Below are 13,536 nucleotides of genomic sequence, written 5' to 3'. Positions count from 1 at the left end.
TGATAGGTTGGTTATTATTTGCCAATTTTTATTTAATCATCCATAACGGGGTGGTGCATTAATTAACATCACATACTCAATCAATTTTTGTTCTAAGCCTTTTTAATTATTCAATCAGCCTTTTAATAATAACTCACAATACGCAGATTGACACTTTGTAAGCTTTTCTTCTAACCTTAACATCACATTTGTGCATTTCAAAATGCACAATAAATCAGGGCATGTGTATGTACGTGATATTACGGCCGTGCTGGGTAATTATGTGGTTTTGTAGTGATGGTGAGGCATGCTGCAAACCCACTATTCTACTACCATTCTGATTGTTTCTGACATAAAGCAATCATGCTCTCCGTCGGTGTCCTACCCTAACCGTTGTATTGAAACAATTGATACTCATTAGATTTAAGGGTGGACAGTGGCGTCGATCAGCTCCGTAGCCGTCCGCTCCGTCATAGCCATTTAATATTGTGTGAGCGGTGTGCTCAACTGTTTACATTCCGATCGCGACGTGGCAACGCAAAACCGCCGTCGCCAGAAATATGTCTTGTCGGATCCTCCGGATTCACTCTCGGTGCTTTTAGGCCTTTCAAGCACCGATCACCGTCCTCGTCGAACTCATCGATTACGTCATTCGACGAGCGAACTAACCCATAGACACAGCCCACTGAGTTTCTTGTCGGATCTTCTCAGTGGGTCGCGATTCCGATCCGGTGGGAAGCACTGCTCTTGCTAGGGCTAGTGTTAGGAAATTCTCTCAGGTTGAGTCCGTGAGCTCACTTACCCGTCCGGGCGTAGCTGGAATAGCCATTTAGGCTACCAGCGAATAGGTAGGGGAAAATTTTCACTTTTCCAATTTTAAAAAATTCGGGATGTCTATTCACCACACGACGCTACGTCATCACTATTGATTTCTTCAAAACACGCTTTACACGTAAAATGTAACTGTAAATTTATTGTTACCCTGTTGCCATGTCACACGACAAACATGTCTAATATTACCAACCATGTTCAGTTCATACAAACGAATATTTTCTTTCTGCGAGGTGGTTACAACAAAGTGTTAAACGAGCCCTTATTGTTAAAATGTTTTAAGAAATTAAACAAGTGATGAGCGAATTATACGTTGATGCAAACCGCTATAATATTGTAAATTTGTATATTTAAAAAAATCACATGCTCGATTATATGAATATTGTAATAAATACAAGAGTGCACCCACGCCATCGAATGCGCTTCTAGCATGAACGATCACAACTAAATTTATTTTACAAATGTCACCCAAGTCCAATTTAATATTATTGGGGAAACCAGCGTTTACAAACAAAGTTCGATTTCACAATTAGATAGAGTAATAATAATAACATAGGTTACATGTAATAGTTTCAATATATATTTTAACTTCGTTAGTCTAACATGAATCTCTGTATGTACAGGTGTAACAACAATGTTGAACTTTTTTACAACATCTAACGGGTTCCGATCAACTTTGCCAGTAGTATCGAACCTAACAGCCATGAATGTTTGGGACGGTGTATGCATGTGTTTCATTTACGCTTCGCTACTTGAGTTCGTGTGCGTGAACTACGTCGGGAGGAAGAGACCACTACACAATGTGGTATACAGACCAGGGGAGAATCCTGTGACACAGGTAATTAATAATATCTTGAAATATTTGTTATTGTTTATTTCCTATTATCACCTATACTGTCAACACTGTGTTATTATTTCACAAAACATGTCCTAATAGCAACTAATTAACAAATTAACACACAAGGTATCCAGTTCCCGAACCCAAAAAATATGTATATTACCTTAATACATAAGAAGTTTCTTAAATAAGAAATACTTGTTCTTATATATTTCGTGAAAAAGCAATCTAAACCGAAAATAGCGAGTGATTATTAATTATAAAATTCTACGGATATTTTCTTACTTATTTTTCTTACTTTTTTGTATATTTATTAAACATTAATGCGGATCACACAATATCAGACAAGCCGTGGTTTGGACCACCCTGAACTAATAGATAAACTAACTAAAAAAACTAAATTAGATAAAACTCAGTTTAACAGTTAATATGTTATTTAAGCTACATTATGTGCACTAAAAAAACATTTTTAAAATATAATTTATTGAGGACGATTTTTTAATGATTTTTTTGTCTATCTACTGTCTTCGTTTTCGGGTATAGTTTCCTTACACACAATAATACTCGTAATGCAATGGTTACACAACGACAACTTAACACAAAATTGAAACTATCAACACGGTTGAAAAATATTAATCAAAAATAAAGTGGATGGCTTTTTAATTTTCAGCCAATTATAAACAACTAGTCTCTGCTTTCTTGATATATTTAATACTTTTAGTTCTAGAACTTTTCGTATTTCATAGAAGAAACTGAAAATTTTTCTTCCTATTACTGATGATATTTATAGTATTATTTAAATAATATTTCAATAATAATCTTAAATTTAATAATTTACCTGTATTAATTCAAATTAATTTTTTATCTATAGATATTAGATATGAACTATGCCATAACGAAAAACTTCTAGGGAACGATATTTTGTTCACATGCTCACAGACGACTTTCCCATTGAAGGAACAAATTTGCGTTCCTAACACGATCCTACCTATTCCTGCCGCGACATTTACGCGTTCTTTGAAGTCAAACGCCGACACTATAACGGATCATTCAATTGAAAATTGGCTCAATTCTCCATTCTGGGTGATATCCTATAATCACTAAGTACACTGCGGGATCATTATAATAATAAAAAGTCTAATAAAATAATTTGTGTAAATACACTCATTCACATTATGCTATCGGTGGTATAGGTATAAGTATTGTAAAAATATCTAATAATACGTAATTTAGTTGTGGCCATTTACCCCTTTTACTTTCATCGCACCTAAATGCAAGTTTCGGCAAGAAAACCTAACATTATTTTTATTCACGAAGGAATACAAATATTACTATGAGCAGAATGAGAACAAACATGCACATTATAGTTTAAAATAAAATTAAGCCAATGAACTTTAAGATTTTACTGTTTTGTTAGCAGAACTGAGAAAAGGTTCAATTCAATCATAATATTCGCTACAATTACTTTGAATAATATTCTATAATGTATTTTTCCAAATATATCCTCCGTGAATAAGTCTTTTATTTTCTACCTTTTACTCTTTGCAATGTTTTCTTGTAACAATAACAACGCAACATAGAGTATCTATTTAGTGCATCTCATGTGTCTTATATATTATATTTTACTCAGCATGTCCATTTTTATGAATTTATTCAGTGCATGAATTTAGCTACTGACTTCTTAACTTACGTCACCGGTAAGCCAGAATCTATAATATCACTATTTATACTAACATAACACACATCATTTTAAAGACTATTTTGTGTGGCCGTGTCTCTATTTCTTCTACACAGTCTTATGGTTTTGTTTGGTTGTATATTACTTTCAAAAGTCATTTACCATTCATAGAAAACATTGCAAAGTTTAATCGCTGGAATCACTGTTACTTGTTAATATGGCCATAACAACCTAGTCTATTCTCACGATTGCACATCGTTTAGACCATCTGTCACGAGTGAACAAACTGTGTGTGTGATGTGTTCACAGCGACTGCCCGCAGTCCTGAGCAGAATTGGCATTATACTGGCCAGCCCCTTGGTAAGAAGATTCATTGGCACTGCTCCGAACATTAAGCAGTTGTATTTCGATTCTTAAGTTGTATCACATCTTACCGATTTTTAAAAGGCTAACTAAAGGGCGCTTGTATCTCTTATTTCTATTTTACATAATACCTGTAACCTTGAATTTTGTTAAATACAGAAAATTAAGCCCTATTTAAAATCAAAGCTTTTTATAAATCGTAAAACACTAGAGCTATAACTTCAGTAAAACTGCGTAAATGATTAATAAGAGAAAAAAAAGTACGCATTTTTATACACTAGTTTACTATGTAATGAGTTAGTACATCACTATAATATAACACTAAGAATAGCTTTTAATCTTATACAGAGTATGCGGTATGCAAAGTATCTCCTGCTATATTAACGCACGATATCACGATTTTAGATACAGTTCGAATAGATTCATTTCACTCTAATTTTGATAGTCTTGCCTTATCATTTTCACTTCGGTATTTAGTAAGTATGGTTTTTGGAACACAAGATCTGAGATAATACGGTGCGAACAATGAATTATTTGCATGTTTCCATAAACTATTAATGTCACGATTTATGAATCATTGCCACAGAACAGAATGCAATAATATTGTTGACATTGAAAAATTCGTTTCACAACAGCTTCTAACGAAACTTAACTGCTTTTTATTTCTCACTAATTAGCAGATTCAACATCATGCTTCGGCTAAAAGACTTATTTTACATAGGAGGCGATGGCATTTCTTCAATGGGTCAAATCTGAGACCCCTCAACCTGCGTGTAGCGGCGAAGTAAGTGACGTCACAGCAACATCACGCAAACACTTTGCCCTACATTTCCATCCGTTTATGATATCATGAGAACTAACGCATTATTTTCTTTAACGCTGCTTCGGACCGTTACAGCCTGTAAGTATACCGTCATCTACTGTTGTTCATTTAATATTTATTTACCTTAAGCTTTAGTTACTAGTTTTCAACTAATTCTGCTGCGAAAACTCTCTGACTTTTAATCCTATTTTAAGATTCACATTCGCTCCAATATATTTCGAGGGCTGTTATAGTAAATTGTAAGAACTGAAATGCTCAAACGTTTTAGGGTGATAAGAAGCGAGAATCAACAGGAGCAGCAGATTTGGTGTCGTGTACTGCGTGTACCGGCCCCCCCGGCTCCTGTACGCACACCGCCAATAATGGCGGTGTATCCGAGGTAATTCTCATCTACGATCAATAGTATAACTTATAATTAACAATATTAAACACAACAACGGAACTCGGTCATCACAAACTTGCTTGCATAGTAAAACATTACACGCAACGCTTGACTACCATGTGTTTTGTAAAATTAAATATATAAAGCAATTATCTATATAAATTCATCATTATTTACAAACTCGTCGACACTCGTTAATAATTTAGTTAGTCGTGTTAACGATGACTCTCTTATCGTATGTATTTAACATTGCAATAACATTTTAGACAGTTTATTGCCTCAAAATCACCGTAAAATTGCTTGCGGTATCATCACCATTCATTTGCAAAAATAATTTCTTTCAGCCATGTTTCGTCCAGGTTCGCAAAAAAGAACCCCCGCATCCGATCCGAGTGGCGAAGACTATTGACGTAATCGCCAGGATTACGTTTCCAACTGCGTACGCTGTCTTTCTCATCTTCTTCTTCATTCACTACAAAGCGTTTTCTTAATGCTGCCTCCACCATTACAGCTGCCGGTTGCTTTATACGAATCGACATATTTATCCTGTTTTATATTTGTTACGATTTGAATTTATTACTATTATATTTCTTTTATGGTGTGACATTCGGAGGTACTGTGAAAGATGCCAGCAGTCGTTGAATAGTGAAATGTAATTAAAACTGCCAATGTAGTTGGAGCAGACATTATCCCAAGGCTAAAAGCGCAGCTTTTAAGTATTTAAGGATTAATACTCTACTAATTAATCATTGTGAAAGTTCTACGGGTTTTGAAATAGTTTTCAACAATATGGAAAGGAACTTTACGAAAATTACATGTGACTTACAAATACTTAAGATAGAATAAATAGGAAGGGAACAATGTCCGGAAAAATTGGTGGAACGTGATTGTATCTACAATATGATGTTAGACCTGAAAATCATTATTGGATTCCAAATGAGAACAAGTTTCTTTTTTTCGATGATGAAATCTATTTCAAGCCTTGAGATATTAAGTCCAATCACATTGATTGCAAAAAGTTATGAAATTAATATAGTGTTTAGAATTTAAAAAAACAAGAATTTTATATTGATTAGAAGTTTATAATCACTGACATCACTTAGTCGAATTTTATATTTGTCACGAATTGCATTCGAATTTTATTTGTTCAAAACACGAATGTGTTTTGTCATGTAGGATCCAAATCTGTTGGTTCTTATTATTTTAGTAATCCTATATACACATAGTATTATTTAAATGATAATAAATATTATTTATAAAAATATTACATATATTATATACTATTATTTAAAAAAAAATCACTACATAGACGTAGAATTCTAGCTAAAGCTCAAATCGTTGTAAATGTCCTTTGAAATAACTTTATGGATCTATTTTTGTTAATTCGAAAGCAAAACTTAAATGACTGTTTCAAAAATTACCTTATGTTGTAATGCACCATGAACATGCCTTTTACATTTTGTAATTTATTTTAGCCTTACCTGAATAAGGATAGAGAATACGTGTTAACGCTCGCTGTAAATATTGAACCTGGCGATACGTAAGGTTTTACCTTTTAAGTGAAAAGTGAAAATGAATACATGCATCACCAATGATATCTTATAAGGCTAGTTAAAAAAATTCAATTCACGAAATTAATTTGCCTAATTACTGGTGATAGGACCATATCGGACCCAGCGTGGTCGTATCCGGCCAATTTTTTCCGCGAATCGGTCATGCCTTCCGGTTTAAAGGCAATGGGCGCTACACACGGCAACGATATATCGTAACGATTTGAATTTTGACAGTTATATTTAAAACCTAGAAAGCCGTACAGTATACATACGTTTTCCACACGCCACCGATATTTGCCTCGATCGTCAACATTCCTGAAAAGCTCACGCGTAAAGCTTGTCGAGGGAATAACGAAATACGAAGAAGAACCGTCTGTGTTTTTAGTTGATTAGGTTTGTGCTGTAAAGACTGGCTTTTAAAACGGAATTTAAACTCTCATTTATATACATTGAATGAACCGCAATTCACGCCAAACGATGCATCTGCCTCCGATCGACTGTGTACACGAAATAATCTGATATTTCACACACAGTATGAATAAAACGAAGAAAAAGACTCTGCAGATAAATCGGTACGATATATCGTTGTGTTTAGGGCTCTGCCGGTTATGGGCATCCACGCTGCGATGCGTATGGGCTCACCATCAAGCACGGCAATCTATATCATCGAATCCAAACATAACTGATATTACAAGCTCCGAATTTACATTCAAATATATTAGATATTATGTACATCTGCTTAATAAATTACCTTTTAAGGCACTCCTTTTGACGTCCTTAAATAAATATTACCCTCAATATTCTAGTTTTATAGAATATCATTGCGCATAACGAATATGAAAATATTGTGCTGTGAGACTATACCGTCAACTAATGTGTTGCATAATTAGAATTTGTTGATATTAAGACAAATTAGTGCGTAGGTACTTAAATTACTGTCGTTCGATAACGATGCGTATTTATGAGCATACTTAGAATTCACACGCTAGCTATTATTATTCAATTAATAAGTACATATTAGAAGCACCGTATGATCAGCCATCACTTTGATATTGGAGCAAATTAATACTTTCCTGCAATATTTAGTCTTAGGAATTAGGGGTGGGCGCTGCAACTATGGTTCGGGACCGCTTAAAAGAATCATTATGTAAGCGCTAATCGCATCAAAATTATATGATAAGTGTCAAATCCGTTTTTTATATTTTTATGCTTCGAAAAATACAGGCAAAATGTCACAATGGCGGCCATAGATGGTCGTTGCAACTAGTAAGTGTCACAAAGTTCAAATTCCGAACGACGTTGCGTCAGACGAACCACAGAAGAAAGAGTTTCGTTTGGTCCGATTCAAAAAAGTAATCTCCTATTATTATATTAGGATTTATTTCTTATTGTTACACTGAATCAGTTGTAACGACAACCGTTTCGGAGTCTAGTTTTTGTTGTTGATTGGCAAAGGAAATGATCCGTCAACGTACGTCTCACCTCTCCCAAAAATTATGGCTAGAAAATTATAACTTTACATTTTGTTTCCACAAAGTAAAAAAGATTCATTGCTTAAGTAGAAATCTGTGATTACACAAATTCTATCATGGAACAAATCAAATTCCATTTGTTCATTTCACCAAAATAAAATATACCTATTTTGTCATCGAATAAAATGCCTTTTGCTTATTAAATCGCGGACCAAGGAGTCAACTGTTTTATTATTAGATTTTATATCAAAATTATAATATGTATTGTACGTAAAACTAAAATTAAGACATGTTTCGGCTGTGCTTTAAAATACGATGTATTTTACTTTAAAGATATAGAAATATTAAGTATCTTTTATTTTAATTTTCAAAATAACACAATTATTTCATTGATTTTATGAAAAATAACTTTACTTCAATCTGTATATTAAAACATACAATAAATGAATTATTTGACAAATTGTTTGCAAAGTATAAGTATTTAGCAAGATGTACACATTTGATGACTGCTTTGTAGATATTAAGGTTGTTAAGAGAAACTTCTATACCCAGCTACACAATATTTTGTTGAATTATTTTGATGAATATTTATTATATATAAAATAATTTGTTGAATTATAAATATTTGAATAATGACTTAAAATTTACTTCTATACACGGGTAAAACTGCTTAAAATTTACAATTTAAAAAATTGGATTATACAGTGCACGAAAAGGAGTGCGAGACACATACATTATACATAATATAAAATATTCAAATAGTGTTATATTCAATTACTATATTTGTATGTATTTTAAAGAATTGTTGCCAATTAAACTGTTCAATTAAAATTATATATTTTTAAATATTAGTTTATCACGGTGTGATTAAAACATACACAAAAGAGTGTTATAATATCTTAAATAAAATCTTAAATAAATTGATTCGGTCATATAGTATTTCAAAAGATTAAGTGATAAATTTATAGAACTAACAAATTGTCTATGTTTTATAAAATTTAAATATATATAGAATAAATTAATAACATATCATTCGCTTTATAATAAGATAAATTTGGATATATTTCCTGTTAACTAAATGAAATTTATTATAATATTATCTATAATCCAGTGTTACTGAACTTTGGAAATATGATTCCCTCCTAGCTTTAATATCAAATGTAAATAATTTATGAAACTCTTATCGAGAAGTAAAATCGCGCTGCAATTACCTAATTCTATTGATTTTTTTTTGTCATTATTTACGAATCACCTGATTACTATATATGTAGGGACGACCATTATTACTATTTGGACCGCGAAATAGTAATTATGTTTGATGTATGCCGTTAGACCAATGCATGACACTTCAATCTTATGATTCTATCATATGGTGGTAGGATCTCTTGTGAGCCCGCACGGGTAGGTACCACCACCCTGCCTATTTCTGTCGCTAGGCAATAATGCGTTTCGGTTTGAAGGGTGGGGCAGCCGTTGTAACTATATTGAAACCTTAGAACTAATATCTAAAGGTGGGTGGCGTATTTATGTGGTAGATGTCTATGGGTTCCAGTAATCACTTAACACCAGGTGGGCTGAAGGAAGGACTAAATCCCTTCGAAATACTGATGTGGAAGGACGTGGGAACCCACCACTAAAAGCTCTAAGCAATAAAAAATTTAAATAAAATATTTTTGTTACATTTCGTGCAGTTTAAAAACCGACTATAGGCTTTGTAAAACACTACTTTTCTTATTGATAGCTATGCATTAAAATATGGTCGAGTTAGGCTTTCGGAAGCGGTTTCCGGTTTTGGTTTGAAATTGCTCTGCGTTCAAGGGGTTACAGAACATCTGTGCCGTAAGCTCTGTGGGATTTAGCAAAACTTATGACAAACCGTTAAATAGACGCTAGGTATACTAATTATTTATTGGTATACTAACAATCTTCGGAAGCCAGATACATACCTCTCATGCACATTAAACATACAATTAACGAAACCGTATTATAGGTTTCATTACACATCCGTATTTCGTAACTTTGAAATGTCAAAAAATCAGACGTTCTTAAAACTATATAAGTTGTTTTATGTTCCTAAAACGAATAAAATTTAGTTACAGAAAATTTATCAATAAGATCAGATCGGACGGTATATTACTGTGAAGGTACACAACTTTTACAAAAGTAAAATATGTAGAAGGCACTTCTGATTTTTAACTTTCTCGGACATACTTTCGCTTAAGGGCGGATCCAGCTTTGGTGCCAGGAGGGGGTCTCATAGTCATGGTCAAGTCAAGAACTAATAATTTAATTTTGATAACAATAGATACAAGTAAAAAGTAGATATTTTATTAATGTACGCAAGTACTGTACTTAAAAATATTTATTCTTTATTGTACACTTGAAAAACTTAACACATAATAACTTGTACATATACACGTACATATTGTCATCTTCTCTTGAAGACATCCAGAGAAGCACTATCACGCCCGGAATGAGGCAGCTTATTTGAGTCGTCTATTATCAAAGGTGGCAATCTGTGCATTTGGACAAATTTTTTTTATTAATATGTCAATACAGATTGATTTGAATATAATCGTCTCCTTCAAAGAATACGGTTCAAAACCTGCATTAAATAAAGGTTAATAGTTAACCTGTTATTTATCTAAGATATCGTTCCGAAGAGTTTTGTGACTGCCAATGGAATACAAAGTCAATAATTCGTTTTTCTGATTTACCAATCATTGTCCAAAAGTCAGATTGCCGGCTTTGATAATAGTCGACTCATTTATATTCCATAACCGTGATGAATGGTTTGTCATAACAGCAAGAGGTATATCGAGGGGTATGACGCAAAACTCCGCAAAAGTGGTACGACAAGGGTTTCCAACAAACAAAATAGAAACAGACAAAATACATATATTATATATAATAAATAACAAAATCAATTTTTCTTTTACGTCTTCGTCTTCTCCCGAAACGTGTTATTACGTCATTTATGTTAATGGGTACGTTTTTATGAACGTGGAGAAGTGCCAGTCCGGTTAGATGATTTTCAACCATTGAAGATCTTAGCCACGATTTAAGTCTGCGCAACGTAGAGAAAGACCTAGACGTTATGTAGTCGACAAGCGCGCGCGAGTGTGGCGCGGTAAAATTCAAATTTTCGATGCGTTCGTTCCTAAACATTTGCCATCATACAAAGTTATTATATTATATTAAATTAATTAAGGAGCAATATAAGGAGCAACAATATATTGTGTCCTAAAATCATTATGTTCAATATGTGGTCCACCTAGGGACCAGCTCAGGGGGGGGTGGGTCATAACCCCATGACCCCCCCACCTGGATCCGCCCTTGCTTTCGCTTAACAATGCATGACTGTTTTATCGCTCTATTATCAATGAAGTATTTTGGCCTATTGTGAGTTGTCATTACCTATTACCACTGTCATTGCTATTTGACTCATAAGTTTGAAAAATATAGTAACCCTGATTCCGTTGCAATAGAGGTTTTGATGTCATATTTAAACTGAAGTTGTGACTTTGTATTATGTTATGGATTGGATATTAATGGATATTGATTATGTATTTTGCGTAAATTTAAAATATTATACAGTAAGTAATATTCCGCAATTGGATTCAAGTGTTATAAATTTTAGTTTCAAAGACATGGGACGTAATTTGTGTTTATGTTTTACTCTATATACATAAACAGACGTTATTGACATAATATGTAATATATTATTTGCAATTCCAACGTTTGCGCTACTTTACAATTTTTGAAGTCACTGACAATTAAGGGTCAGTATAATCCATAAAAGTAGTTTCAAATATAAATATTTTTAAGTTCTTTCCTATTAATATTTATCACTATAGATAAACATATACTTCAAAAATAAAAAACAAATCCTTTATTATTAATGATTCACTTCACAGGCAATATTATTATCTATGTATTTTTATTTATTTAAAATTAGAAAGACAACCTTTTGGACTCGTTAGTATGTGCAATACAAGGGTTTTTGTATTTTGTATGTATTTATTTGTTATTAGACAACTGTAATGTCTTATGATGGATCAGATTTTTTTCACTACTTGCCTTATTGTTATAATTCAATTATTTTAAATGTAATGTATTAGAATATAACACTTTTTGACATCATAATGTATTTTTTTAAATAATAATATTCCGAAGCTCGTTACCTTTGCACGAAAAGAAAAATAAAGATCGTTGGCTGAAATCATTTTATGATCTATTGTACTATGTCCGCGCGTGCGCCCTTTGTAAATAGTTTTATTGTAAAATTGATTAATTAAAACTTTCATTAAATAAAATACAAACAACAATGGCTTTAATTTGTTTCTAATTGTTTTTATTTATTTATTCTTTTAGAGGCTAAGGACTGCGTTAAATGCATCCGTTTTTATTTTCTTTTATAGGAAAATGAGGCCACATCTTGTTTAGCGATAAGTTAAACCAATAGACATCACATAAATGGCACCTGTTCACACCTCCTCTTTGAAATACGAGCTCGAAGTCTAATCTATATATATAAAAATGAATTGCTGTTCGTTAGTCTCGCTAAAACTCGAGAACGGCAGGACCGATTTGGCTAATTTTGGTCTTGAATTATTTGTGGAAGTCCAGAGACGGTTTAAAAGGTAGATAAATATGAAAATGCTCGGAATTAAATAAAAATAACAAATTTGATGTGTGTCCCGTCGGACGAATTCTTTTTGTTTGTTGTAAGTTTGTATAATAAAAAACATTTGTTTTACTTTCCAATCCACCGTCCTTGGACTATTAAGTTTCAAAACCTACTTACGAAACGAATTTTAATTCCGTCAAAAGGAATTTTGCAAGTAGGTATAGACTTAGTTATAAAAAACATCATCGTTCTTTCACAAATAATAATTAAATAACAGTAATAATAATAAAACATTATTTTTTAATGAGATTTAGGAACGCTTAGTGGCCGATACGATATTTACAAAATGAGCAATAGGTATAAATTATTTTTTGCGTTTCTCCGAATTTGAAAATGTAGACTACAGAATCTAAAACTTTCAACTAAAATTAGTTTGAAGATATTATTATTATGAGAAGTATTTGAGCAATGAAATTATGGTCTTATTCGTGCCCGCAGCAACTGAATGTAGGTGAGCATATACATCCCAATAAGAAAACATTAGCACTTGAGAAACACTACTTAAGTAGATTATTCCAGGGCCTTGTCCGTGCCAGACTGAAGGTCGTTTGAAACGCATCGTAGGTGAACGCAACTGCTTCGGGTAACCGGGATGAAAACTACTCCAGTAGCAGGTGGTATGATAACAAAAGATCTCAAGCAATTACCTAGAGCACTGCACGTGGATATAAGGAAACACACTATACAACTATGTACTATACGTGAGACCTTAGTACTTATATCTCAAGGTGGGTTGCGCCTTTACGTTGTGGATGTCTATGGGCTCCAGTAACCACTTCACACCAGGTGGGCTGTGAGCTCGTCCACCCATCTAAGCAATAAAATAAAAATAAAAAATAAAAACAAAACAAAGAGATAGTAAAAATCTCTCCATAGAATCAAAGGTACATTCCTAAACCATCTTATGCATTTGCTCGACATACTCAG

At 33.0% G+C, this 13,536-nt stretch overlaps 1 protein-coding gene across 3 annotated transcripts in view; it reads left to right on the top strand.

Annotated features, from left to right (window-relative positions):
* LOC101737337 (glutamate-gated chloride channel) overlaps window positions 1–12,247 on the top strand; it is a 59,830-nt gene extending 47,583 nt beyond the window's left edge. For 2 of the 3 annotated variants that reach the window (XR_009973826.1, XR_009973825.1), the window contains 5 exons: window positions 1,434–1,648; window positions 3,636–3,686; window positions 4,411–4,590; window positions 4,790–4,891; window positions 5,239–5,276. Coding sequence is in view for 1 of the 3 variants with exons in the window: in XM_062670092.1 (XP_062526076.1) it covers window positions 1,434–1,648; window positions 3,636–3,686; window positions 4,790–4,891; window positions 5,239–5,385 (515 nt within the window). In the remaining 2 variants the exon portion in view is untranslated. Of the gene's footprint in view, window positions 1–1,433; window positions 1,649–3,635; window positions 3,687–4,410; window positions 4,591–4,789; window positions 4,892–5,238 lie in introns of all 3 variants that reach the window. The other variant, XM_062670092.1, reaches the window with a different exon arrangement.
* Window positions 12,248–13,536: the final 1,289 nt, after the last annotated feature.

This window comes from Bombyx mori, chromosome 9 (genome assembly GCF_030269925.1).
Source record: "Bombyx mori chromosome 9, ASM3026992v2".
In the NCBI taxonomy this organism is placed as follows: domain Eukaryota; kingdom Metazoa; phylum Arthropoda; class Insecta; order Lepidoptera; family Bombycidae; genus Bombyx; species Bombyx mori.
This window is presented reverse-complemented; position numbering and strand designations above follow the sequence as displayed.